General features: G+C 41.6%; 1 protein-coding gene and 1 long non-coding RNA gene across 3 annotated transcripts in view; one reads left to right on the plus strand and one right to left on the minus strand.

Moving 5' to 3' along the window:
* TMC5 (transmembrane channel like 5) overlaps positions 1 to 26,923 on the plus strand; it is a 33,983-nt gene that overhangs the window by 1,960 nt on the left and 5,100 nt on the right. Inside the window, exons 2-22 of one of the 2 annotated variants that reach the window (XM_034426240.3) lie at positions 1,870 to 1,979; positions 6,018 to 6,163; positions 6,995 to 7,162; positions 8,969 to 9,153; positions 10,161 to 10,268; positions 10,768 to 10,872; positions 11,142 to 11,241; positions 11,888 to 11,978; positions 12,091 to 12,339; positions 14,108 to 14,259; positions 15,990 to 16,134; positions 17,172 to 17,327; positions 18,230 to 18,396; positions 19,715 to 19,793; positions 20,203 to 20,300; positions 21,263 to 21,358; positions 21,517 to 21,592; positions 23,692 to 23,825; positions 24,368 to 24,541; positions 25,142 to 25,220; positions 26,759 to 26,842. In XM_034426240.3, the coding sequence (XP_034282131.2) occupies positions 7,080 to 7,162; positions 8,969 to 9,153; positions 10,161 to 10,268; positions 10,768 to 10,872; positions 11,142 to 11,241; positions 11,888 to 11,978; positions 12,091 to 12,339; positions 14,108 to 14,259; positions 15,990 to 16,134; positions 17,172 to 17,327; positions 18,230 to 18,396; positions 19,715 to 19,793; positions 20,203 to 20,300; positions 21,263 to 21,358; positions 21,517 to 21,592; positions 23,692 to 23,825; positions 24,368 to 24,541; positions 25,142 to 25,220; positions 26,759 to 26,842 (2,361 nt within the window). In that variant the 5' untranslated portion in view covers positions 1,870 to 1,979; positions 6,018 to 6,163; positions 6,995 to 7,079. Of the gene's footprint in view, positions 1 to 1,750; positions 1,824 to 1,869; positions 1,980 to 6,017; positions 6,164 to 6,994; positions 7,163 to 8,968; positions 9,154 to 10,160; positions 10,269 to 10,767; positions 10,873 to 11,141; positions 11,242 to 11,887; positions 11,979 to 12,090; positions 12,340 to 14,107; positions 14,260 to 15,989; positions 16,135 to 17,171; positions 17,328 to 18,229; positions 18,397 to 19,714; positions 19,794 to 20,202; positions 20,301 to 21,262; positions 21,359 to 21,516; positions 21,593 to 23,691; positions 23,826 to 24,367; positions 24,542 to 25,141; positions 25,221 to 26,758; positions 26,843 to 26,923 lie in introns of those variants that run through there. The other variant, XM_034426242.3, reaches the window with a different exon arrangement.
* Positions 15,202 to 19,046, minus strand: LOC148112109 (uncharacterized). Its single transcript, XR_015729884.1, has 2 exons — positions 18,932 to 19,046; positions 15,202 to 16,285 (listed from the first exon to the last, which is right to left on the minus strand). It is a non-coding gene; the product is annotated as an uncharacterized LOC148112109 (long non-coding RNA).

Here is a 26,923-nt window from a genome sequence, read left to right on the forward strand (position 1 = left end):
GGCCTCACACTTGCAACTGTTGCAGTATTGTCACAGTTTGTGTGATCAAAATTGGGGCGCCTGGTATATGACGTGTTTATGTTGGTTGTAGCATATGATCACCGTTTGTGAACTACTTCCGACACGCTTAACAATCACGCAATTCACTTAAAAATTGCAGTAATTTGCTTAACCATGGCAAAAAAGTGGCTGTGACTCACTTAACAACTGCTTAGCAATGGAAATTCTGGTCTCAATTGTCGTAAGATAAGGACTGCATGCCATAGCTATGTTGTGCTTCCAGGAAGGAACTGAGGAAGCCTGATCTGCCATTAAGACAGAGTTTACCAGCCATTGGCCTCGCAGACACTGGAACTATGGTTTCCAGTATCCTTTAAATCAGATAACTAACCAAGATTGTCCGGCGTCTCAGATGGAAGCTCCCCAAGCTTGTCATCCTCTTGAATCTGCACCTAGAAAAATGGAAGTTCTTATATGGCTATGTAATTGTCTTTTCCAGGCTTGTGTCATCCATTGCACTAAGCAAAATGTGGGTTGTTTGTGGTGACCTCAATAAACTAGGGTTAACCAAAGTATGGTTTACTAGCTGGACGCCCATGCTTTGCTATGAAACTATGTGATCAGGCGTGATAAATTGACACTTAAAGCCTGAAACTTAATGTAGAATGTGTAACTGTGTATTATCAGAGTGTGTTAATATAAGGCAACTGGCAGTTGGAACAGAGATCCTTTCAGGTGGGGAGGGGAAGTAGAACGTCTGACTCCTTAGCATCAGAGTGTGTGAATATAATACTGTATATGAAATCCTAATGATCTGATGGTCATTTCAAAAAATCCTTTTTTAGCAAGAACCTAGAAGCCAAGTGGAACATACATGCCAATTTCAAGTTTGTAGGCTTTACCGTTCTGGAGATTTCGTGATGATGCGTAAGCGGTATTTGACTTTTATATATATAGATTGGGATGTGAGTGGAGGTCATCATAATCTAACTGCAGACTGTGGAGACAGGATTAGGGCATTTTAGAGATTTACTGATTTGTTATCAGGTTTTATCGTATGAAAATCAAGTGATCATTGAATGGCAAGATTTTTCTGTTCTGAACTGGACAAACACATTCAGCTTCTACTTTTCCAGGAACTTAATTATGAATAATATACACATTGTCAGCTGTGACAATACAGACAATTGAAATCCCATGAGTAATACAAAAAGTACTTTCGGTGATACATTCTGCGTGGATGTGGAAAAGAAAAGAAAGCAAACATTGGCTATTTGATTTATTTGTTGCTTTTTCTGGTAATTTAGGCTTTCTTTAAAATTTAAAGCATCCTTTGGACTTAAGACAGTGAGGACTAAAGCTTTCCAGTTAAAGACCCTCTTATTGGGCTATTAGCCTTTCCTTACGTACAAATTTAAGTGAAAGACTGAAAGTAACAGGTGGCAGAACCTGTTAAGAACAATAATAATGCTCTCTAACTGCAATAGCAGAACGGCGTAGAAAAAAGTCCAAAGTGACTCGAAATAGGTAAAATCCCAAAGGAGCAAAGTATATAAGAAGAAACACTACGGTGACACAAGCAAAAACAGCCCAAGGCAGGGTAATCTACGATCAGAAGAATCTTATTTCATTTGATCTCAGGTTGGCTGCCTAGGATTGGTTGCAGCAAGGTGTGTTAATTCCCTCCCCACTCTGCACACACCTGTCTGTAAACTGCAAATGAGCGTGTGCACCCTGCAGGACAAAGATTGAATTTCTAGGACTTTAGATGAGTTGGCAGCTGCACTTCAGATACTGGCATTTCTTCCAGCACCCTTCCAAAGGTACGTTACGGATCTTTCGTCGTCTTTTTTCTTTCTTTTTCCCTAGGATCTTAATGCCAACTTTTCCCAAGAAAACAGGAAACTGCAAAGATGACATGATCTGAACAAATGTTACCGGCGGTGCCAGCCAAGAAATTTATACTGATCCCGTGAGGGGTAAGTAACCTTAAGACTTCCTGTCAGGATAGAATAACTGAATAAAGAATTGGAAGGGACCTTGGAGGTCTTCTAGTCCAACCCCCTGCTGAAGCAGGAAACCTTATACCATTTCAGACAAACAGTTGTCCAGTCTCTTCTTAAAAACCTCCAGTGTTGGAGCACCCACAACTTCTGGAGGGAAGCTGTTTTACTGATTAATTGTTCTCACTGTCAGGAAATTTCTCCTTAGTTCTAAGTTGCTTCTCTCCTTGATTAGTTTCCACCCATTGCTGCTTGTTCCGCTTTCAGGTGTTTTGGAGAATAGGTTGACCTCCTCTTCTATGTGGCAGCCCTTCAAATAATGGAACACTGCTATAATGTCATCCCTAATCCTTTTCAGCAGGTTGTTTTGAAAGCGGACGTTATTTTCTCTTCTGGTAATTCCTTGCTTTGCAGTGATCAAAATTACTTTTCCTGGCAGAAATATTGATTTCTGCATTTCTTCATTCCATTCCTCCATTTCTAGGATATCCCATATTGTATAAAAACGTTTTTCCCCCTCCTTCAGAGGTAACCCTAGAGAGAGAATATTTTTCTCTTCTTCCTCACCTGAGAACTTATTTCATTTCTTAACATTTTATCTCCCATCCCTTCTCCAAGCAGTTCTAACTGGTATTTATGCTTAATCCCTTTGTGTTGCTTTCTCTGTTCTCAACAGTGTTGGCAGGTTGGTTAGGATGTGAGAATTCCTAATTGTGTACAATTTGTGTAAAGCCACAACTTACTTTAATGTACCAACCTAGACACTGATTGCAAACCACTGTTTTAGCATGAGCTAAAGCACATCATGTGTTAACTGTTAAAATTTATTCAGTGAACAAGATTTTGCAAGAATTCAGTCAATAAATACCCCCAAGATTATTCTGAAATTCCTAATTTCCCAAGTCCAATTCTTAAAACCATATACAATGTAAATCATGCAAACTCTGTCCGTGTGCTCACTTTATGAAGAATCCCCAAAACTCAATTGTTCAAACTATAGGTATGTCCTGCAACTATGCCTGCTGTCTGGTGAAGTGTTGGCCTTTTTCAGTTAGAATCTTTCTTTTCAAAAGATTCTTGAAACTTTTCTTTTGTACTCTCTTGTAATTGCGTACTAATTTTACAAGGAACTTGCAAGGGTTTCGCTAATAAGGAAGTAAATGCAATTTATTGGACCCGGGAAGACCAGGGGAAAAAGAGATCTGGCAAGTTGGATTAATGATTATTAGTGCCAAAAGAACTTGCTAAAGTTCTTGAAAATAGGGTAGTCTTTTTGATAATTTCTGCCAGTAATTCCTGACTATCTCATTGGTGGGCAAGCTAGTAACGGGTTGATTTTTTTCCCCCTCAATTAAGACTACAGTACAGGAATTATATTTCCCAGTTGTATTTGGATAACTTTAAACAGCAAGAACATCCATTCATTTCCTCCTGGTGTTTTCAGATGTAAACTGATATAAAATACAAACAAAATTCTAAGGGTTATATATGCTGAGCGGTAACCCTATCAACATAGTTTGTTTTATCACGACTAACTTTTCAAAAACACAAACGGCTTTATCAATTATTTGCAATGTTTACATATCAGGTGGGGTTCCTAAATAAATAGTTTGGGCTTAATTTCCATACAAATGGAGGGGATTAAATGCACTTAACTATGCAAGTCCATATTTGTGTGTTTTCAAGTGATCTCCAGTGAGTTTCGTTCATGGGTGTCCAACCTGCCTGGGCTGCGTTGAGTGAAGTTGAATTGTCTTGGGTAGCATATAAAATATATAATATAGGTAATGCATATAATATACCAGTAATCACATAATAAAGTTGAAAGTTTATGATCTTGTGGGGCCGCATTCCTACCTATCCAGGGCCATGAGTTGGACACACTTGGTTTAATATAAAGGAGCACACCTGTGTTTCTTACCTGTACTCATTACAGGATCATTATTGATAAACATCAGGCATCAGGTGAGAACATTTATTTCTTTCGTTTTGACTAAGTTTGAACATGGCAATGTTCCATCCCTATCAATGATTTGTTTGTTGGGTTCCTCAGTAACAGGTAGTCCTTAACTTATGACCGCAATTGAGCCCAGTATTCTGGCTGTAAGTCATTCTGGTTTGTTAAGTGGGTTATCATGTGACCACACCTGTTTTTATGATTTTTTGGCGGTGGACGATAAGCCAATCCATTGTCCGTAATTTGGACAGTGGGGTTTTTTGCTGGAAATTGCAGCTAAAGGCTGGTTTCCAGCAAAAAAATGTTATTATTCGTGGTCATGTGACTGTAAGATGCTGCATATAGTGGTAAATGTTGGCTGGTTGCCAAGCATCCCAAATGCAATCACATGACTATGGGGGAGCTGGCAGTTAGAACTTTGAATCTGGGTTTATCCAACATGCTCTGTCTGTCTGTCTGTCTGTCTGTCTGTCTGTCTGTCTCTGTATCAGTGGTGGGTTGCTCCCGGTTCGCACCGGTTCGCGAGAGCCGGTAGCGGTGATGATATGACGTCACCGAACTGGTTCTCTGTCTTCGGGAGCTGGGCCCTCCCGCCCGCCCCGGCGTTATGCTGACCTTATATTTCTTCTTTTTTCGCCCAGCTGAGAGGTGCGGCAGAGCGGATTGCCGCACCTCATCTGGGCAGATTCGCAACGTGCTTGCGCAAAGTGCAAGTTTGGCGCGCAGGTGAGCAGAGTGAGCCTGCGCACGGCAATCGCGCGCAAAGCGCACGACCGAAGAGGCGATCGCGCGCAAAGAGAACCAGTAGTAAAGTCGGTTAGAACCCACCCCTGCTCTGTATGTATGTATGTATAAATATGCAGTTCATTTGAAACCATACAATTTAAATTTACAAATCAGTGAGAAGTGAGTTACAGTTTCACCTCTTGAAATGGCGTCAGTCTTTTACAGCTTTTTGCACAAATAGCTTTTACTTTTTTTGCAATCCTGGTCAATAAAAGTGTACTATATAAACTCGATGTAAACTTGATGTGATATATAAACTGAAGTGTACTATATAGACTCAATGAACCAGTTTGTGTAATTTTTTAAAAAGACTATTTGGGTTTCTTTCTCTTGTACTGTAAAGGAGTTTGTAAATAAGTTTTGTGAAAATGATACGTCTCATTAAATTATAAAGTGGAACTGGTATCAAAGCCAGATCAGTTTTACCTTTCCAGCTCAGCGTCATCTGAGAAGCTATTGCAAAGATAAAATAAATTCACTTTAATGAATGGTGGAGGTTGTAAGTGCTTTTTAAAATATACGGGTACGATACCTCATAACATTTATTCAATTGGGGTAGAATTTTAAAAATTATGCAAATTTGTTTCAAACTTCTGAAACAATTTTTCTTCCTTCTTTTCAACCTGGATAGAATTTCAAAGCAGTTAAATGTAATCTATGAAAACACAATCTGATTGAAAAGATCAATCTAAACAAAATCTCTACCCCCCTTCCCCAGTCACTGTGTGGGGAGTTGGACAGCCATATAAATTTGTTTACTAAATAACATAAATAATTACAATTCTACAGGAAGGCCAAGAAAGAATATTTGTAAAAAAACCAAAAGCTTGATGAAACAAAGAAAAATATCAGATGCGGTCTCTAAGCTTTAGTTTATTTTAACATGGTTTGTTAAATAAACCACAGTGGTGACTTCTTCCAGAACATAAAATAGTACTCATTGCATTAAACTCCAATGAATTTATATCATATAAGTTTAATGCTAAATAAATAAAATGCAATAATAAAAATAGCACCAAACGGTGATAGAAAAGCATAAAAACAATCATAGCTGTTTTGCTGCAATGGGATATAAGTAGTTGTACAATATTTAGTTGTAAAGTAATTAAGAAGTACCTTGAAATCAGGTCAAAGTAGAAATTATTTTATTAAGCTCAGTGTAATAAATTCTGTTTTACAACAGAATGACCATCTGAAATATGCTGTTTATGTAGCTGACATAAGTATTTTTTCCAACATGCAAATAACTGACCTTCGTCTCTTAATGCCAGGGGGAAAAAAGCCTTTGCATTTTCTTGAATTCATTGAACTGATACAGCGATTTTCTGAATTTTCAAGAATTCTTTGTGATACTTGAGCAGCACAGAGGGGTCATCGGAGGTGATTTGTTTCTGAAAAAATTGAAGCACATCACTTGGTGAGAATATTAAATATTCTTACAAAACAGGATTACAGGATGTGATTGGGAGAAAAGCATGTAGACAGAGACCTGTGATACTGATATGATATGGTGTGCATACCAACAAATGGAATCTCTGAGGGAAAGGAAGAAGTGGCAGTGTAATAATTTACTTGATACTGTAATAAATTATCTAGTGTTTATACTGTCAGATGAATTTTCTTGTGTAGTGCAAGATATTCGTCTCTCTTTCCAGAAATACACACAGAATTTCTCTGTAACTATGTCTGTTGTAATCTGTTTCTTGATTATAAATTGTCTTTTTGGGAAGGAAAGAAGGGAAGGAAGGAAGGAAGGAGGGAGGGAGGGAAGGAAGGAAGGAAGGAAGGAAAGGAAAAAGGGAGGAAGGGAAACAGGAAAGAAGGGAGGAAGGACAAAAAAAAGAAAAGAAAGAAAGATACAGCAGATTGTTGCTTCCCCACTCATTTGCTAGTCATGAAGTGTTTATTCTTTTTTGTCTCTTTGACTGACACACAAACACATATACACGTAGCCTAGTGCAGAGCCCTGAACTTCTGCTGTGAGATCAAGTAGTATTACTAGGTTTGTGTCTGTCCTTAGATAAAACTACTAGGACTTTTGGTCTGAAGAGGACAGAACTGATGAGAAATAGTACAGTTTCAACATGAATTATGTAAAGCTGTCTCTTTCCTTAATTCACTAGAATTGAGTAGATACCTAAATAGCTACTTTTGCCAACCAGCTGAAAAATAGATGTCTTCTTGAAGAACTCTCTAATACTCTCTGTAACATCCACAACATATGTGGAATTTATTTCTTTTAAAATAGGTTCGAGATGAGATTGGCAGAACCGCGATGATCTAAGTAAATTTCCAGGGGCTCTTTCTTACAAAGACCAAGATCTGGATCCATCATGTCTTTTCCTTACAATGATATCATTGAAAATCCTGACTATCCTGACTATCACTATTCCGAAACATTGGAAATCGACAAGTTGTAAGTTTGCGATCAGCATACAATATGTGCTTAGAAGAAATCTGGATAGAGATTTTTTTAAAGTATTTTTTTTAACCCAGCCTTTATTATTTTAAATTTTAAAAAAATAAGCCAAGGCAGTGAACATAACTAACACTCTTTCCTCCTTCTATTTTCTCCACAAAAACAACCTTTTGTTGTTGTTGTTAATGGGGCTATTACAAATGGAATCAGTGACAAAAAAAATATTGCAATATTTCCTCCATTTCTTATTGAGGTACTCCAGTTTGGTACGCCTGCCAAGTGTGCCTTGTCCCAGCATCAGTTCAATTTCTGTTTTCCCTTTTTCAATTTCAGTTACTTGAAATAAAATTGGTAAGGTCGCTCTTGACGTTCACTTGTTGACCAAGTTGTTAAAAATGTAAAACGCACTCTGAGTAGGGATGCAACAGGTTGTACTGTTAGGAAGTCCAAGTTGTTCTTTGATCCCTAATCACACAGGAGATATACATCTAGTAGTCCTTGACTTACAACCATTCATTTAGTGACTGAAGTTACAGCAATATATACTCTTGACTCACAAGGGAGGAAAGCCCCTGGAGATCCGTATGAAGAGTAAACCCCTCTGGCCAGCTTTGATAGGCTATGGCAGTGATGGCAAACCTTTTCGGCACCGAGTGCCAAACCGGAATGCCTGTGCACGTGTGTGCACCAGAGCGCCGGAAATCTGAAGACCAGCTGGCTGACGCGCACATGCCTGTTTTTTGGGCCATTTTCAGGGTGTTTTTTGGGCCATTTTCAGGCCATTCTTCAGGCGAAATATGGCCTGAAAACGGCCCGAAAAACAGCCTGTTGTTTTACTGTTTTTTGGGCTGTTTTCAGGCCATTCTCCGGTGCTCTGGCATCTGCAAAAACCAGCTGTCTGGCACACACATGCCTAGTTTTTGGCCATTTTTCAGGCCGTTTTTAGGCCATTTTAGGCCATTTTTTGGACTGTTTTCAGGCCGTTCTTTGGGCCAGAAATAGCCTGAAAATGGCCTGGAAAACGGCCTGTTTTTTGACTGCTTTTCAGACCGTTTTCAGGCCATTCTCTGGCACTCTGGTGCACCGGAAACCAGAAGAGCTGTTGGCGATAGCGCTCACAGTGTGCCCACAGAGAGGGCTCTGCGTGCCACCTCTGGCACACGTGCCAGAGGTTCGCCATCACAGGGCTATGGCTTCCTCCTCCTAAGTCAAGGATCTCCAAACTTGGCAACTTTAAGACTTGTGGATTCTAATTCCCAGAATGCTAGCTGAGGAATTCTGGGAGTTGAAGTCCACAAGTTTTAAAGTTGCCAAGGATGGAGACCCCTCGTCTAAGTCATTTCAGCATACTGGCAGTGATACGATATAGATAGTCCTCAACTGTTTGTTTAGTGACCTTTCGAAGTTACGACGGCACTGAAAGAGGGGACATATGACCATCTTTCTCACTTATGACTGTTGTGGCATCCTCATGGTCATGTGTTCAAAATTCAGATACTTGGCAACTGACTCAATTTATGACAGTTGCACTGTTCCTGAGGGGTCGCGCGATCCCCTTTTGTGACCCCCTTGTTACTAACTTAACAACTGCATTGATTCACTTAATATCGTGGCAAGAAAGGTCGTAAAGTGGAGCAAAACTCACTTAACCACAGAAATTTTGGGCACGATTGTGGTCGTAAGGCGAGGACTACCTATTAATTCCACCAGGATTCGGTGGCATCGGTAGGTGGATTTGAAAGCAGTGCCTTTAAGAAGTTTGGATAATTGTTTAACGTCTCTCCCTTTTGGTTTGTTCTGCAGAAGACCTTCTCAGAGGAGTACTCACAATTCAGACAATCCTTATGCCCCATTTGGGGATGACAACAAGGAAGGAGAACCAGTTCTAATACCCCTGAAGTTAGTACAGAATCAAGATGAGGCCGAATACCCAGCAAGAGATTATGGGTTTGAGTTGCCCAGTACAAACCCATATGAAAAGGCATATGGTATGCAGCTCCAGTGAATGTATAGATAACAGGGCAGATAATTTTGAGGGGTCTACAGTATAGCAATATATTTATATCTGTATTGCCTAAGTCAGGGGTAGGTAACCTTAAATACTCAAAGAGCCACAAAGGTCCTAACCGGAAGTCTTCTGTTCAATTCTGGAACCGACCAGAAGTCTAGTTCCCCCACCATAGAGTCTCTTCCTAGCGTGGCGTCCTTTTTCCTCTGCTGACTGGAAGTCTGGTTCCCCCCACCATAGAGTCTCCTCCTAGCACGGTGTCCTTTTTCGTCTACCTGTCCTAACCGAAAGCCCTATCAAGTGTGGAGCCAACCGGTGACAGGGAGCCACAGCAAAGGGATGAAAGAGCCACCTGCGGCTCCAGAGCCGCGGGTTGCTGACCCCTGGCCTAAGTAGTCCTTGATTTAACAGCCATTTGTTTCATGACTGTTGGAATGTACAATGGCACTGAAACAGCTGCAAAAGCTGAGTTGGTTAGCCTTCTAAAGCCAGCTTTGGTTAGCTTCCTCATGCCAAAATGTCGTGAGAACATGCATTTGTTAACTTCTTCAATGTTTGGAGTAATGATCTGACTGCTGCTAGATATGCTTGCATGGGTCTCCTGAATTCAGCTGTGTCATTTTTTGTTTTTAATTTTATTTATACATTTTTCTTTAACATGCATAAGTGCATAGTAAATAGTGTATTGTCTGGATCAATTTATTTATACATTATAATAGTAATAATGGTATTATATATTTATAGATAGTGATATTCTTCCAACTCCTAATTTCTATCTCTATTATCTAGCTGTGTCGTTTTTTTGTATTGAACTTGCAGTCATTGTGGCTTGTAAAACATAGCTTATGATTTAGCCTAGCCCACTGTGGCTTGCTCAATCAATCATGGAATAAGAAACATAGGTTAAGAAGATACATGCCTCCAGTTTATGTGCGATACAAGAGGAGTAAACAGTTCATTCTGTATTTTTCTTTTTGCCTTCATCAGTTAATCCTTCCTTTGAATATGAACCAGAATCTGAAGAGATATTACCTACTATCAGCCATGCTTTTAATATTCAGGATGCAGACAGTTATTCAGATGCATCAGAGAGAGGTAAGATTCATGTACTGGCTGTCATGTAAGGCAATTCATGGACTGGCTGTCACGTAGAGAACTGACTGGGCAATTCTAGGCCAGAAAGGCATGAATTTCTGCACTATACAGTAGAATTCAATATAGTTACTGCTCTGGGATAGAAGCTGTTCTTGTTTTTATTATCCTGTACCGTCTGCCAGAGGGTAATAGTTCAAAAAAAGGGTGCCCAGGATGAGATGGATCTTTAAGAATGTTTTGAACTTTCTTAAGGCAGCGGGAGCTATAAAGCTCTTCCAAAGAGGGGAAAGTGCAACCAATGATCTATGGGCAATGACGTTAACCCTCTAGAACGCTGTCCTATCTGCCACAGTGCAATTGGCAAACCATACACAGGTGCAATACGTTAAAATACTCTCTATGGTGCAGCGGTAGAAGGTTACCAGCAGTTTTTATGCGTGTATTATTATGCAGTTGATTGCAAATTCATTGAAACGCCACGGTGAATTCTTTTCTATAGTTAATATTGTCCAGAGGCGTAGCAGGCGATCCAATTATGCGACTTTTGCAAGGCCCAGCTTGCTTCGTTTAGACCCAGAATATATAGAAGCAAAGAGAAGAGAAGGTGAGTTATTTATTTCTTTGATTTAATTCTGCTCTCGTCAGTATACTTCACAAATTTTAAAATCTTATCAGGAACTCTGATTGCTGTTATTGTAATCATTGACTATCGGAATACAAAAGATTCTTGTTTGCTTTGTTGAGGTTGTATTGCCTCCTACTTATGGGCTAGCTCACCCAAAGCAATTTATCTGAAAACAACTGAATCATGACAGCTTCATGGGATGCATGAACCCCACCCTCCTGATTTTATTCCCATCTTTATTTTTGCAGAAGAAAAATTAATCAACGATCTGTCAAGCATGTCCACACATGAAAGAGTGAAAGCAATCCAGAAGATTCCCAAATCAATGAAAGAAAAACGTGAGATTAGGTAGCAGGCGCATATTTGTATTCTGAGGGTACTTAAGTTTAACATACAAGGATTAAAAATGCATCCTTTTAAATGTAAACCTCCTTCCTTTTTTTCTTCTTCTCTGCATCTAAGAAGAGAAGGAAATATATAAAATATCGGTATATTTGCATTCAGGCGTTATACTTATATCTAGCAAGCATTTGCATACAGACATTTCTATTAGACATAGAAAAAGATTGTTTAATTGAAATGCTGGAAAAATCTTTTTTTGTACTTTTTTGTAATTTTCTCTCTGGGTTTATGTAGAACTGTTTTGTTTATTTTGTCTTTGATTTGTAAACTGCTCTATAGGTGGTTATAGATACAAAATACCTAAATATTCTATATTTAGATGACAAATGGTTTTAAATGTTTAAATGAGCATGTTGTGCAGCTGGTTTCATTTTCCTAATGGAGAAGTCAGTCTTACTTGAAAGGAGGAGAATGAAATAGGGAAAAACTGATTCAAAACAACTCCTGGAGTTTTTATACTTTTTAGTTTAAGCTACTGTACTATTTTAACACTTGCTAATTTAGAATGAGATAAAACAGATAGAATGAGTTTTAAAAGAGCTTGCTTCCATCCATCTGCCTTATATTATTTTTGCTGTTTGATATTTGACAGGAACCGTGTTCTAACGGAAAGAAAAAAGAAATCCTACAACCAGGATGCTCAGCTTAATAGTTGTACCCAGTGCTTCTACAACACAGCTTTGGTAAGGCGTGATGTTGTTGAATAAGGACCACTTCTTGAAAGAAAGAAGAATGTTATCTATTGTATTTAGCCAAGTCTCCTATTTGGTTGTGATTTTGGCTTCCTTCTTCTAGTTCTTCCGGCAGTTAAAGAACAGTTTCGTCGACTGCCTTCAGCTCTTCCAGTTTTGGCAGAAGGCACTCAAAGACATTGGCAGCCAATTTGGGACCAGCATCCATTCCTACTTTGTGTTCCTGACGTGGCTTCTCATGTTCAACGTTTTCTCATTCCTGATCAACTTCAGTTTTCTTGCAATTCCTCAACTCATTGCAGCCCAACCGAATCACCTTTCCTTCACGAGTCTGGAATTTTTAACCGGAGCTGTACGTAGGTTTATAAAATTGGAAAAAATAAAATGGAGACAAATGCTGTGCTTTCCTTCCATTGTACCAGTCAGATTGATTTAATTGTGGTTTGTTGATTCAGCGAAGGGTGGCTGGGTTCAATTGACCTGCTACGCCATCAATCATGGTTTTTACAGTGTTTAGCAATAAAGGAAATATTTGTAGCTCAGGGTTGACATTTTTTCTTTTTTAATTAGATTTATATGCCGCCCTTCTCCAGAGACTCAGGGCGGCTTACAATGCGTTAAGCAATAGCCTACATACTTTTGTATATTTATACAAAGTCAGCTTATTGCCCCCACAAACTGGGTCCTCAATTTACCTACCTTTGAAAGGATGGAAGGCTGAGTCAACCTTGAGCCTGGTGAGATTTGAAGTTGCAGTAATTGCAGGCAGCTGAATGTTAATAACAGGCTTTTAGTCTGTTGAGCTATCCAGACATGAGGGCCACTTGCTGCTCTCTGAGCTTGGTTGTTTTCTTGTAGACATTTCATTACCCATACTAGGTAACACCATCACTGCTAGCTAAGAGCCGAGGTGGCGCAGTGGTTAGGGTGCAGTACTGCAGCTACTTCAGCTGACTGCTAGTTCAGCAGATCAGCGGATCAAATCTCAACAGCTCAAGGTTGTCTCAGCCTTCCATCCTTCTGAGGTGGGTAAAATGAGGACCCAGATTGTTGGGGGCAATATGCTATTTAGTATACTGTCTTTGGTGTAAGCCGCCCAGAGTCCTCGGAGAGTGGGCGGCATAGAAATATGAAAAATAAATAAATAAATAAATAAATAAATAAATAAATAAATAAATAAATAAATAAATAAATAAATAAATAAATAAATAAATAAATAAATAAATAGTTAGTTAGTTAGTTAGTTAGTTAGTTAGTTAGTTAGTTAGTTAGGGTAATGAAACGTCTTAAGAAAACAGACATTTCTCCGAGAGTAGCAAGGAGCCCTCACTTCAGTGTTTGGATCCATACAACATACCAAAACCAGCAAGCAAACCACTGCATGTTTTAGTATGGTATGTGACTCTTAATTGCCTGTTAAAATAAACAGGTAAAATAAATACCTGTTTAAAGGAAAGCATTCCAAACAGAGCTTTCTTTTACCTCGAGGCAAAATGAGCAGCAAATAAACCAAGTAAATAAGTAAGTAAGTTAAGTAAATATCGTATTTTTTGGATTATAAGATGCACCTGACTATAAGAAGCGCCTAAATTTAGAAGAGGAAAAAAAAAGTTTTTGGCTTCTGTGTGGCCCATTTTCAGGGCTTTTTGGGGCCTTTTTTTTTTTTTTTTGCCCTTTTCCAGTCTTTTTTCTGCCCGTTTTTGAGGCTTTTTCAGCCCATTTTCGAGGCTTAAAAGCCTAAAAATGGGCCAAAAAAAGCTGAAAAAACGTGCCGAAAAAAGCTGAAAAAAACGGGCTGAAAAAAGCTCTGAAAACTGGCTGAAAAAAGGTGTGAAAAAGGCCCGAAAACAGGGTGTGCAGAGCCCAAAAAACGGCCAGTGGGTGGGTGGGGCTTCGGCAATATTCAGTCTATAAGATGCACAGACATTTTTACCCCCTTTTGGGAGACAAAAAAGTGTGTCTTATAAGCAAGATAAGTTACAAAATATACCCAGTGTGAAACAGGCTAAAAGTCTTCGCTGCCTCTATGGGGAGGGAAAAGTATTAGACAACTGATACTGTCAATAAAAATCTTTTGCTGACCTCTCGAACTCTGATACTGTTTTCTCTTATCATCCCAGGGTTACTTTACAAACACGGTGCTCTACAGCGGCTTTTATACCAACGGTACAATAGCAAAAATTGAGAATGCCTTGCCGTATTACATGCAGCTGGCTTACATTTTCACAATTGGGATTTATTTTATCATCTGCTTTCTGAGCTTGATCTACAGGTACGTTGGTTAAGGTTGGACTACTATGGGGTTGGGGTGGGGGGAGTGGCCTTTAATAGTCACTAGGCCACCCTTTGGGTCATCCTTTCAGAGATATTCCTTTACCAGACTCCTCAGTCTCCTCCACAGTGACAGAGCTTCTAACCTACAACCTTCACTGGAAAAATTGGGAATAACCTTCAGAGATGGATCAGCCTTGGAAACATAGCAGGTTGAACTATATAGCAAGCCAAACATCAGCCTAGGACCGTGATGACAAACCTATGGCACGTATGCCAGAAGTGGCACACAGAGCCGTCGCCCATTGTTCTTCCAGGCTCTGGCATGATGGCCAGCTAGTCTTCACGCATGTGGGAGCGCCGGAAACCAGAAGAGCTGCCGCCTGGTGTGCATGCACATGCCAGGAAAATGATCTTCCGGTTTCCAGTGTGCGCATGTACACCGGACAGCTAGTCTTCACATGAGCATGCATGCCAGAAACCGGAAGTCCAGGTGGCTGGTGTGCATGCGTGTGCCGGAAACCGGAAGATCATCTTCCCAGCACGCGCATGTGCACCGGGCGCCTGCTCTTCCAGTTTCTCGCACGCAAGCGTGCGCGCTCCCGTTTCGGTACTCGGTGCCAAAAAGGTTCACCAACACTGGCCTAAGGAAATGTTTTAGGACATTTTGTACTATGATAGAAACTCTTTATGATAACGTTTATGGCATAAAATGTTTTATAACATTTGCCGAATTTCAGTTCCATAGGAATCCTGGATGTTGGACGCATTCTGTAAAGTAGCCCATTTGAGGCATCTAGTTCAAAAACGGTTAACCTGTGATGCAATGTTTCGTTCAGTTACAAGAGTTTTAATATCTTCATATCTTAAATAATCTCTCCTGAAATGGTTGCTGCTTTTTTTTTTTTTTTAAGAATGAAAAGCAAAAGGAACAGCCAGGGCAAATTACAACTTCATTTACTGTAAAGCAATTGACTTCTTTAAATAAACATTCCTTTAATTCTCTTCCTTGTTTCATTATTATGTTGCTTGTAATTGGACCTGGCCACGCAGCCTCAACCCAGCAGTTGCCTTGGAGAGAGAGAGAATGGGCCGCAAGAATGCTGATTTACCACAAAGTGGTAAAATGCAGGCAAAGACTTGCGTAAAGGCTACAGTGCCTTGACATAAACTGGGATAAGGCTAATCTAAATAATTTATGCTTTCAGCTTAGCGGAGCAGTTTTCTTTTGTGTGTTTGTGGAACACACGTACACTTGAGATTGGCTGATTAATCTGTCAGGGCTTTAGCCAATTCTGCCAAATTCCATCAAATTGAAAAAAAAGTATGTACAGTGGTACTCATCATTAATCAATTCCGGGAGGCGTGATGAGTACCAAATAATTTTTTCCCATAAAGTGAGTCACAAGACAAGTGACACCAACAAGTTTAGTTTGTGCGTTGAGTGCCAAAACAAACAATGAGTACCAGGACAAAATGTTGGCGTCAAAATGCATTGAGTACCAAATTCGATGGGTTTCAAAGCAGCTGTGGTGAAATCCTACCAGTTCGCATCGGTTCGGGCGAACTAGTAGTGATAAAATCTACCAGTTCGGCGAACCGGTAGTAAAAAAAAAAAAAAAAAAGCTACCGGTTGGTCCAGTGCGGATGTGGAAAATATTATCTAAAGATACATGCCACCTTTTCTCTTTCTCCCTCCCCCTCCCCCTCCCGATGCCTTGGTCACTGCAGCATGGCGAAATCCTTCCGTAACCACATCGTTATGCCTCAGATGCACTCGGGAAACGCTGCCAAGCTTCTTTGCATCTGGGACTTCAATGTGGTGGATGAGAAAGCTGTGCAGATGAATCAGAAAAATATCAGCACGCAGATCAAGGTAAAGATGGTGGCGGTCACGTCGAAATGATTAATGCATCAAGAGGTCATTTTTTCCCCCCCTCGGGAGAGTTGACAGAGCAGAAAAGAACATCATTCTGTGGTCCGTGGCTTTCTCACCGTTCCTTGGGTCTCATCCATTGATCGTCTCCCTTTTGAGAAGTAGAAAGGAGAAATATTTGACGCATAAGATGATATTCATACACAACATTCCTCCCAAACTATCTTTTACTGTTACCCCTCAATTTTGCTAATTAATTCCCAATCAGGGGTCCTTGGTGCTCTCTGAGCTAGGTTGTTTTCTTACAGATGTTTCATTACCCAGACGCTCATTATGTTATCTAGTTTGGGTAATGAAACGTCTGCAAAAAAATAACCAAGCTCAGAGAGCACCTCCGACCCCATAGTCCTCCTCCTCCTTCCCTCCACAAGCCCTACTCCCTTCTATCCCTGATTACGTTACCTAGTTGGGCAATGAAATGTCTGCAAGAAAACAACCAAGCTCAGAGAGCACCTCCGACCCCATAGTCCTCCTCCTCCTCCTCTCCACAAGCCCTACTCCCTTCTAGCACTGATGATGTTATCTAGTTAGGCAATGAAATGTCTGCAAGAAAACCACCACGCTCAGAGAGCACCAAGGACCTCTCATTTCAATCTTGCTACAAATATTCTCCTTTATTAATTCCCAATGAGGCACTTTTGAAGCTTAACATTAGCCATCGCAATAGCACTTAGAGAGCGCTCTAAAGTGCTATGAAGCGGTATATAAGTCTTAAGTGGTTTACAGAGTAAGCATCATGCCCCCCCCCCAACAACCTGGGTCCTCATTTTACCAACCTCGGAAGGATGGAAGGCTGAGTCAACCTTGAACCCCGTCAGGATCAAACTGCAGGCTGTAGGCAGAGTTAGCCTGCGATACTGCACTTTAACCACTGTGTCACCGGGGCTCTTAGGGGGGGGGGCGATTGAATGCAAAGCCAGACCTGAATTCCTGCTTCTAGCTTATCTAACTCATCTAACACCTCTTTTTCATCCCAGGAGACCCTTTCTGAAATGCGTATTGAATCTCTGAAGCTTTCCCCGAAGCAAAGGATTCTTCGCCTCTCGATTCATCTGGCCATGTGGTTTCTCTCGTTGGGCTTCGCGGTGGCTTCATGTGCTGGCATTTACTTCTTTTCCCTTGTCAATTTAGAGGTCAGCTGCCATTCTTTGGTTTCCTACCCCTTTTCTTTTGCCTTTTTCATACCTTTGCTAAATCGTAAATAAATAAATACATACTGTCTCTGGGGATGGGTTTTAAACATGACTGCATATTCTTGACAGTGTGTTGATGGAAGGACTGAGATTGATTTCTTAAGATGATATATTTCTCCTCCACCCAACTTGGGTGTAGCCAGTGGTGAAATCCAATTTTTTTTTACTACCTGTTCTGTGGGCGTGGCTGGCTGGGCATGGTGTGGCTTGGTGGGCATGGCAGGGGAAGGATACTGCAAAATCTCCATTCCCACCCCACTCCAGGGGAAGGATACTGCAAAATCTCCATTCCCACCCCACTCCTGGGGGAAGGATATTGCAAAATCTCCATTCCCACTCCACTCTGGGGCCAGCCAGAGGTGGTATTTGCCAGTTCTCCGAACTACTGAAAATTTTACTTTGAGCCAGGGATGGGATTCTGCTGGTTTGGACCAGTTCTGGCGAACCGGATGCTAATTTAACATCTGGTTCACCGAACCGGTAGTTGCAAGAGCTGTCTGGCCCCACCCACCTCTTCCCTCCCAGGAGTCTCCACACGGCCTGTTTTGGATGCCAGGTAAGTGCAGGGCCTGTGCAGAAGATCTGGGAGGGCAAAAAACGGGCCCCCAGAAGTTCCGGAAGTCTGGAAACTGGAAAGCCTCTGGAGCCTGGGGAGGGCAAAAACACCCTCCCCCTGCTGTGGTGCAGGAGGCCGAGTAGGCCATGCCCACCATGGCCATGCCCACCCAGCAACCAGGAGGAGAACCGGTTGCTAAAATTTTTTGAATCCCACCCCTGCTTTGAGCTCTTAACAAAAGGTTCTCTCTCTATTTCTCTGTCTCTCTCTCTTCACTCTCTTTAAGTTTTTTCTGAATGAGGAAAACTCACAGTTGGAAAACGAAGCTGCCACGCTGATCTTGCCTATCGTGGTGAGCCTCCTTAACCACGTGATGCCGTTCCTGTACTCCTTCTCCAGATTGGTTGAAAAGTTCACCTATCCCAGGCACCAGATCTACACTGCTATTATCAGGTACATTGGGGGTCATTTTTGCCCTCCTTCGGAGAAAACCACCCCATACCAAGCCATCTAACTGTCATTTACTGTACAGGTAATCCTTCACCCTATTCCTTCCTCCTGTCAGGGTTCCAAGTAATAGATCCATTGCAAGCCAAAACTCCGAGGCAAGTGGATTCCTCAAAGAATAGCTTTATTGGAAAAATCATATTGGCATATGTCTGGTAAAAATCAACTCTGAAGGGCCCCTTGATTTTCACCTAATTAAAAGTAAACGTTTTCCCTGTCAAACCTAAACAATCCGTCACATGGCCCAATGCACGCAGCGTCTGCTGCAGGGGTGAAATGCTACCAGTTCAGACCGGTTCGGGCGAACCGGTAGTAAAAAATGCTGCTGGTTCGGGCAAATTGGTATTTCCGACAATCAGCTGGGCAACGATCAGCTGTGATGCGTAATTTATATTAGCTACAATCGTCGGATTTCCTGCTTTCTAGCTAATCTAAATCGCGTGGCACAGCGGATTCCCCCCCACCTCGCTGTTCTATTTACCTTTGCGGACTTGAAGGCTTCAAAATGTTCCTTTTTTAGCGCTGCGTGGGCGTGCCTCATACAGGCATGCATGCAAAGCGCGCGCTCAGTAGCAGATAGCAGACTTCAGAGGATTTCACCCTGGTCCACTGGTCTGGTGACATCACTCCTCCTTCCTCCGGCCAGGTGTGAGAATGTCCTTGGTTCCCAAGAGAAAGTAGTATTTTATTTTGATTACACAACCCCAGCTATCTCTAACCCCCCCCCCCCCTATCTTTCGTTGCAATGTGGCAGCACCGAGGCTCCAAGATGGCTTTGGCCGGATCAGCTTCAGGGCTGAAACCTCTGTTTTTTCCAGCCAAACATCTCTTTGGGTGTGAGTTGGCCTGAGAGAGAGAGTTGCTGCCCGCCCCCCAAGGGAGTTTCTGTGGCTTATAGGGGACTGGAACCTGGGTGCTCTCCATCCTAATGCGCCACCTTGGCCACTGTACCATCTATAATGGGAGAGGGAAGGAAACAGTTCTTTTTCCACGAACAGACGATTGCTTTCAAATCCCCAACTCCAAACCGTTCAGAACAGACTTCGAGGAGACAATTGTGGCAGGGGTGGTATTCACTCACCTTCGCTACCGGTTCGCAAATTCGCAAACCTCCGCGCAGAGCGTCAAAAACGGGACGTGATGACATCAGGGCGGGTGGGCGGAGCCTCCCGCATCCGCCGCTACCAGTTCGCCCGAACCGGATAGAACCGGCTAAATACCACCACTGAATTGAACCCTGAGAGCTGTTGCTTCCTCTTTGTAGGAACGTCATCCTGAAAATATCGATCATTGGAATCCTCTGCTATTACTGGCTCAACATAGTAGCGCTATCCAAAGTGGAGGTAGGTTTCTTTCCAAACATGTTTTGGTACTGGTGCAAAATTGCTTATAAAGCGATGCGAGGCCTTCTGTCACTCAAGCTGGAACCAGAGATTGTGCTAAGCCATGGTTTGGCTACCTAGGGTCCATTGATCAGGCTGCCATTGGGTGGTTTTGCACAATATATTAAGCCATAAACAATGGTTACTGAAAGATAGCTGCTGGCTTCACACAGTACGTTAAACAAGATTTGAGGGCTCAGCTCAGCCTTCTCTGATATTTTCCAAGCACATAGATATTTTTACCCAGAATTTCCCAGCCAACACAGCCCCTGCTGAGAATTCTGGGAGTTGATATCCACGGACTTGGATCTGGCTTTAACATGTTGCATGAATAAATGATTATTTTTAAATCTGTGTTTCTCCCCATTAGTGCTGGGAAACCTTCATTGGCCAAGATATATACCGGCTGCTTATAGCAGACTTTGTCTGCTGCCTCCTCGGTTCATTCTTTGGTGAATTTCTACTAAGGTATGTGCATAAGTCTGTAATTTGATCCAAATCAAACTTTCATACAGATAGTCCTCAACTTACAACCATTCCTTGGGTACCTTTTAAAGTTAAAACGGCCCTGAAAAAAATGATGACCAATCCTTGCACATACAACCATCACATCATCTCCACAGTCACATGAACAGTATTTGGGTGCTTGCCCACTGGCATATATTTACAACAGTTGCCGTTTCCTGGGGTCACATGATCACCATTTCTGAACTTCCCAGCTGGCTTCTAACAAGCACAGTCATTAGGGGAAGACTGATTTGCTTAATGACTGCAATTAACTTAAAACTGCAGTGATTCGCTTAACAACCGGAGTTTAAAAAAAGGAGGTAAAATTGGGCATCACTCACTTAACAACCACAGAGGTTGAGGTCTCAATTCTGGTCGTAAGTTGCAAACTACTCATATTTCTACCTCTAGATTTGAAATTCCTAGAGCAGGTTGGAAGCATCTCTGCTAGGCCACAGTTATGGCAGCAGAATTTCCAAATCTACAACCAGTTGTCAGGAGCAAATGATATTCATTTAAAAATGGGAAAAATAGAGATCTTCCAAGGACATCCAGAAATCAGGAATTTGTTTTCAGTTTCTAAATAGAAGTTGGGAGAAGGGGTTGGCTGAAGGTCTACCTTGTTGTACACCAGTTGTTCTTCCTTTCCTTTGCCAAAATAAAATATGCTACTGTCATGCTATTAAAAATTAGGGATTGGAAATTTGCTAATTTAGATTATCCCTCTCGGTCTAGATTAGTTTATTTATATCCTGGCGACTTCTGTTTCTGATAATCTCCAGTTGATCAAAAGAACAACTTCCCTTTTGGAAAAGATTCCGTACAAATCGTTACACATCCAGAATGTCTTTCTGCAGAGCTGCTGCCTAATCTGTTCTAAAAGATGTTGCCAAACTTCCTAACTCACAAATCTGCTGTTTCAGAATTATTGGCACGAAATGCTGGAAAAAACTTGGAGTGCCAGAATTCGATATTGCTCGAAACGTTTTGGATTTGATCTACGCTCAGACTTTGACATGGTGAGTGGGGGGAAAAAATCACATTCTGATGATTCACGAGGTGGGCTACAAATCCAGATGGCTAAATACCCTTATCCAAGCATAAAAAAATACTCGTCTTATATTGAACAACACCAGTCCTTGAATTCTTACTCAAATATCCTTTTTTTCCTCTTCAGGATTGGAATCTTCTTCGCCCCTCTGCTTCCTGCCATCCAGATGATAACGTTTTTCATAATAATTTGTGTGAAAAAGGTTAGGCTGCTTTTTGTGATTTTTTTTTTAAAAACCTGGCCAGCCTTAATTGCATTGTTCTCCCTCAAGCCATTTACTGTTACAGATTGCACATAAACCCACAGATCCGCTGCCGTTTGTTCAACGGGATGATCCTGTTGTGACCTAGGCTCAATTAGTGAGTGAATCAAAGAGTGCGGCCGCGCGGGTGGTGATGGGAGCGACATGGAGTTCCCATGTGACACCTCTCCTGCGCGAGCTGCACTGGCTCCCGGTGGTCTTCCGAGTGCGCTTCAAGGTTCTGGTTATCACCTTCAAAGCGCTCCATGGCTTAGGACCTGGTTATTTACGGGACCGCCTGCTACCACCAATAGCCTCCCACCGGCCAGTACGCTCCCATAGAGAGGGGCTCCTCCGGGTGCCGTCGGCCAAACAATGTCGACTGGCGGCCCCTAGGGGGAGAGCCTTCTCTGTGGGGGCACCTACGATTTGGAACGAGCTCCCCCCGGAGATACGTAGGATCCCGGATCTGCGCACCTTCCGCTGCGCGCTTAAGACCTTTCTATTTTATCAAGCTGGCCTGGCCTAAATCTTCCCCCTTTTTAAATGTGGAAATTTTAAATTTTTAAATTTTAAATTCGTCTTTTTATAGGAGTATGGGTAAGGCATTTTAAATTGGGGAGCCATTTTAGATTTAATTCTGTTTTAAACGTATTTTAATTGTTTATATTGTATGTTTTTAACTTTGGCTGTTCACCGCCCCGAGTCCTTCGGGAGAGCGGGCGGTATAAAAATCTAATAAATAAATAAATAAATAAATAAATTAGGCATTACCAGACACAATTTAGTTTTAAACAAACCTATTTTATTATAACAGCTGGGAATTACTTCATTCCCAGCTTAGTTAATTAATTCCAAAATAAATCCTTAAAAAAAAGCCCTTCGGACTTATCACAAACCTTTATCTTCTTTGGCACCCTACCAAAGGCCTTTCTTGGCAAAGCCCCACGAAGTTCAGAAACAAGAGACGCTGACTGGAAACAGATTAAGCAACGTTGCTTTCCTACAAAGAGTCCAAGAGCCGTTGCTGCTCTTTTAAGCCTTATGGGAGGGGCCAATCATCTCCTGGCCATACTCCCAAGTCGTCCCATTTGCTTTAGCTGCTCTTGCCTTCTGGCAGCTCTGCGCATGCGCGCACTAGGAACAGGCTCCTCCTATTCCTCTGCCTCTCTGCTGTCTGCCTCTGGAAGCTCCGGAGTCCGTGCATCACTCCCAGATTGCCCTGGCCCCGTTTCTGCCTCCGATGCAGAGCCCTCGTCCGGGCCTTCCCCAGACTCCAGGACTGGCCCATGTTCCTCCCCAGCCTCCTCACTATCTGACTCTGCTGCTAGCTCCGTGGGCTGCTGGCGGACCACAACAGATCTGGAACTGCACAAGGATGAGGCATGATCAGGACTCAGGCAGTTGGGTCGACAACAACTCGCCATAGCCAACTCATCCTGATCAACCCGCCACAGCCAACTCACTGTGGGACAACTCATTGCAGGACAAGAATATATCTAATATGAAAGCACTAATATCAAAGAAATAGTCAAATAGGATACTTAAAGAAAGGATGTGAGAGGAGCAATAGAATGAAATGTGAATGACAAAAATTAAAATAATGTATTAACTATAAAAATAAAACACAAATGCACATCCCTCACATTCTATACAATTGAATTGAAAACCCCTGATATTGCATTAATATTGCATTATACAGTAGAATCCAATATAGTTACTGCTCTGGGATAGAAGCTGTTTTTCAGCCTATTTGTCCTTGTGTCCTTATTGTCCTGTACCGTCTGCCAGATGGTAAAAGTTAAAAAAAAAAGGTGCCCAGGACGAGATGGATCGTTAAGAATGTTTTGGCAGCGGGAGCTATAAAGCTCTTCCAAAGAGGGGAGAGGGCAACCAATGATCCCGCCTCCATCGCTACCGGATTGGGTGATCCAGTCCGAACCGGGAGCATTTCACCTCTGCAGTAAACCATACACAGGCAACCCATACACAGGTGCAATGTGAGTCCTTGTGAGTCAACCTGTTGATCTGCCTGTGATCTCTCTGCCTTGTTCCTCCAGATCAGCCTGCTGCAGAACTGCCAGCCTCCACGCAAAGCTTGGCGAGGGTCCCAGATGAACACAATTTTTGTCTTCCTGCTCTTTTTCCCATCTTTCACGGGAGTCCTCTCAGTCGTGGCCGTCACCGTCTGGAGGTCAGAAGCTCTTTGGGTCCACCCTTTTTCAAGTCGCTTCAGGGTCTTGTTTGACATTTCAGCCCAGGTTTTGGAGAACTCTTGGGCAAGATGCAGCTGGTCATTGGTTTATTTCCCTGAGAAGGGAAAGTGTGAGAAAGAAACTCAAAATAACTCCATTTTGTTTTTGTTTATGGATAATCCTCAATTTACGACCACAACCGAGCTCAAAATTTCTATTGCTAAGTGAGCTTTGCTCCATTTTAGGACCTTTCTTGCCACAGTGGTTAAGTGAACCACTGTGACGTCATATTGTCACTGCTACCGGCTTGGCCAAACCGGGAGGAACCCACCACTGTTGTAAATCATTACATCGTTCCACTGATTAAGAGATCTCAAGATTCGCAGATCTTCTCAGGGACCTGCAGATGCCCAGTGCTGCCTCTGATACTGCCCAGTATCAAGAGTTTTCTGAGTTTTCCCTTCAACAAACTTCTAAACTGACTTATGTTTGCATAAAAGGAACCTGTCCTTTCTCTCTCTCTCTCTCTTTATTTTCCAAGACGGAAGCCTTCAGAAGTATGTGGCCCTTTCCGAGGTCTAACAGCTCCCTTTGAAGCTATCTCTGGCTGGATCTCAGACTTGACTTCTTCCCCGAGCTCAGGATGGGTAGTGTGGATCTATCACAACTTAATTGAGAGCACCCATTTCTTCTTCATCCTTTCAATCATTGTGCTGTAAGTTTCCCATTGAAAGAAAGAAAAAAAAGAAGAGGTGGGATGGAGAAGGAAGGCGACCCATTTGTTAAAGGGACTCTTTTAATAATGCAGGACTTGTATAAAATATGTGCCCTAAAAAAACTAGTAAGGGTTTTTCTGTCTGAGGAGTCATCGGTGCTCTCTTGGTTCTTTTCTTGCAGACATTTCATTACCCAACTAGTTAATATCATCAGTGGAAGAAAAATTGTTCCTTGGTGGAACTGTACTTACAAGCAAATTTTTCCCATCTGTGTGCTTTTTGAAATCTTTGATTCCCATATGGGTACCAATAAAGTCGAATATTTGTAGCTCAGGGTTGAAAGGAGGAGCCGTTACCTAGTTTGGGTAATGAAATTTTGGCAAGGAAACAACCAAGCTCAGAGAGCAACAAGGACTCCTCATTTCAACCCTGAGCTACAAATATTCGACTTTATTGCTTTATTCTGTCTGGTAGCATAGTTTGGGATCTTGGCTGAGAAATTGCTCTTTTTTTAAAAAAAAAAAAAATCAACACTGAATAAGAATATGGAACACAATTTATTGGCCAACAGTAATTCTCCATTCCTGATTCTGTTTTAGGATGTTCATATACTTTTTCTTGCAAATCATCAAGGGACGAAAAACAATGGTTAAACTGCTACAAGAGCAAATTGCTAATGTAAGTATTTTCTCAGAGAAATCCCGTCACTCTTAGATAGTGGGATCTAGTCAAACTAGCTTAAATTACAGGAGGGCAGTGTCAAACACCAGGGAAATTAGGAGTTCGGGCAGTTCAAATGGGTATAAAGATTTACTGTAAGCTTATCAAGAATCTGAATTACTAACGGTCAAGGGAAATTAGCGTGGGATAAGAATAGAAAGGAATTCAAGGGGGGCTGGACTTCGATCTCTGGCAGGTGTGAAGGGACTGATGACATGCTTGACCTCTCCCTTGTGCTCAGCCTAGTCATCTCTCACAGGTAGCTCATTGTTGAATATCCGGAGAAACAATTTGAGAGATTTGACTGCAGTAGCTGCTTCTATAAAGGGATGTGGTGGGTGCTTTATCACTGAAGGTCTTCAGCAGAGACTAGACCAATGTTTCTCAAAATTTCTGCAACTAGGGTCACTAAATAGAAAACTTCGCAAATTCCAGGGATCACCCAGTTAACAAAGACTTTCTTCCTATGTTTTTATCTTTAAGAACATGGTAGTTTTGGCTTTTTTGGCAAATAAAATAATCCTTTAGTTGCATGAGCCGAGGTGGCGCAGTGGTTAGAATGTAGTACTGCAGGCTACTTCAGCTGATCGCAAACCGCATCCTTCCGAGGTGGGTAAAATGAGGACCCAGATTATTGGGGGCAACAGGCTGACTCTGTAAACCGCTTAGAGAGGGCTGTAAAAGCACTATGAAGCGGTATATAAGTTTAAGTGCTATTGCTATTGCTATATGTTTATTCCTTATTATTTCCTCCCTTTAAAAATGTTTTTAAACTAATTATATGTTTAATACCAAACAATGTGGAAAAATGTAGATCACTTAATGATCTACAAATCACTCTTTGAGGATCACAGGGCTAGACAGTGTCCTCTCAGTAGTAGCAATAGCACTTAGACTTATATACCGCTTTACAGCCCTTTCTAAGCGGTATACAGAGTCAGCATATTGCCCCAAACAATCTGGATCCTCTATTTACTGACCTCAGAAGAATGGAAGGCTTGAGTCAACCTTGAGTCAGTGAAAATCGAACTGCTGGCAGTTGGCAGAATTAGCCTGCCATACTGCATTCTAACCACTGCGCCATCACGGTTCAAAGCTAAACTTGGGAAAGTTTAATTTTGGGTTGGAAGGCTTTCTAACATCTTGCTCTAAGATACATATGTATTTGCTATTTAGAACAGATTGCAAAATATCTATAATTTTATTTTTTTTATTACATTTCTTGTTTTGAGGTAGGGCAGTTTTTATGGTTATTAATGAAGTTTTATTTGAATTTCAGACTACATTGTAGAAGCTTAGGAGTCAATGTAAGCCACCAACAGTATTTTTCTGACTGCGACGTAGTAGAATTGTATTTAATTAATAAAGCAAAGGAAGGGCTCGTTTTCAAGAAAAGCCTTTGACTACTGTTGCTGCTAACTTTCTAAAGTAAAATATCAAATTAATTCATCTAACTCACCATCCCTTCTTATTTGAGTGTTTCTTGATTTTTATAGGCAGGCAAGGACAAAATGTTTCTACTGAATAAATTACGGGCGCTTCAAGCTTCTAAGTTGCCATCTTTGAGAAGGCAGCCGGAGGTTAGTTTTACAGATTTAACCTTTTGAAGACCGGATGTATCCATTGCTTATGCTGGTTGCTTAATAATGGTTTACTGAAAA

This window comes from Pantherophis guttatus, chromosome 14, assembly GCF_059756535.1.
Source record: "Pantherophis guttatus breed Tessera chromosome 14, ASM5975653v1, whole genome shotgun sequence".
NCBI classification, from domain to species: Eukaryota; Metazoa; Chordata; class Lepidosauria; order Squamata; family Colubridae; genus Pantherophis; species Pantherophis guttatus.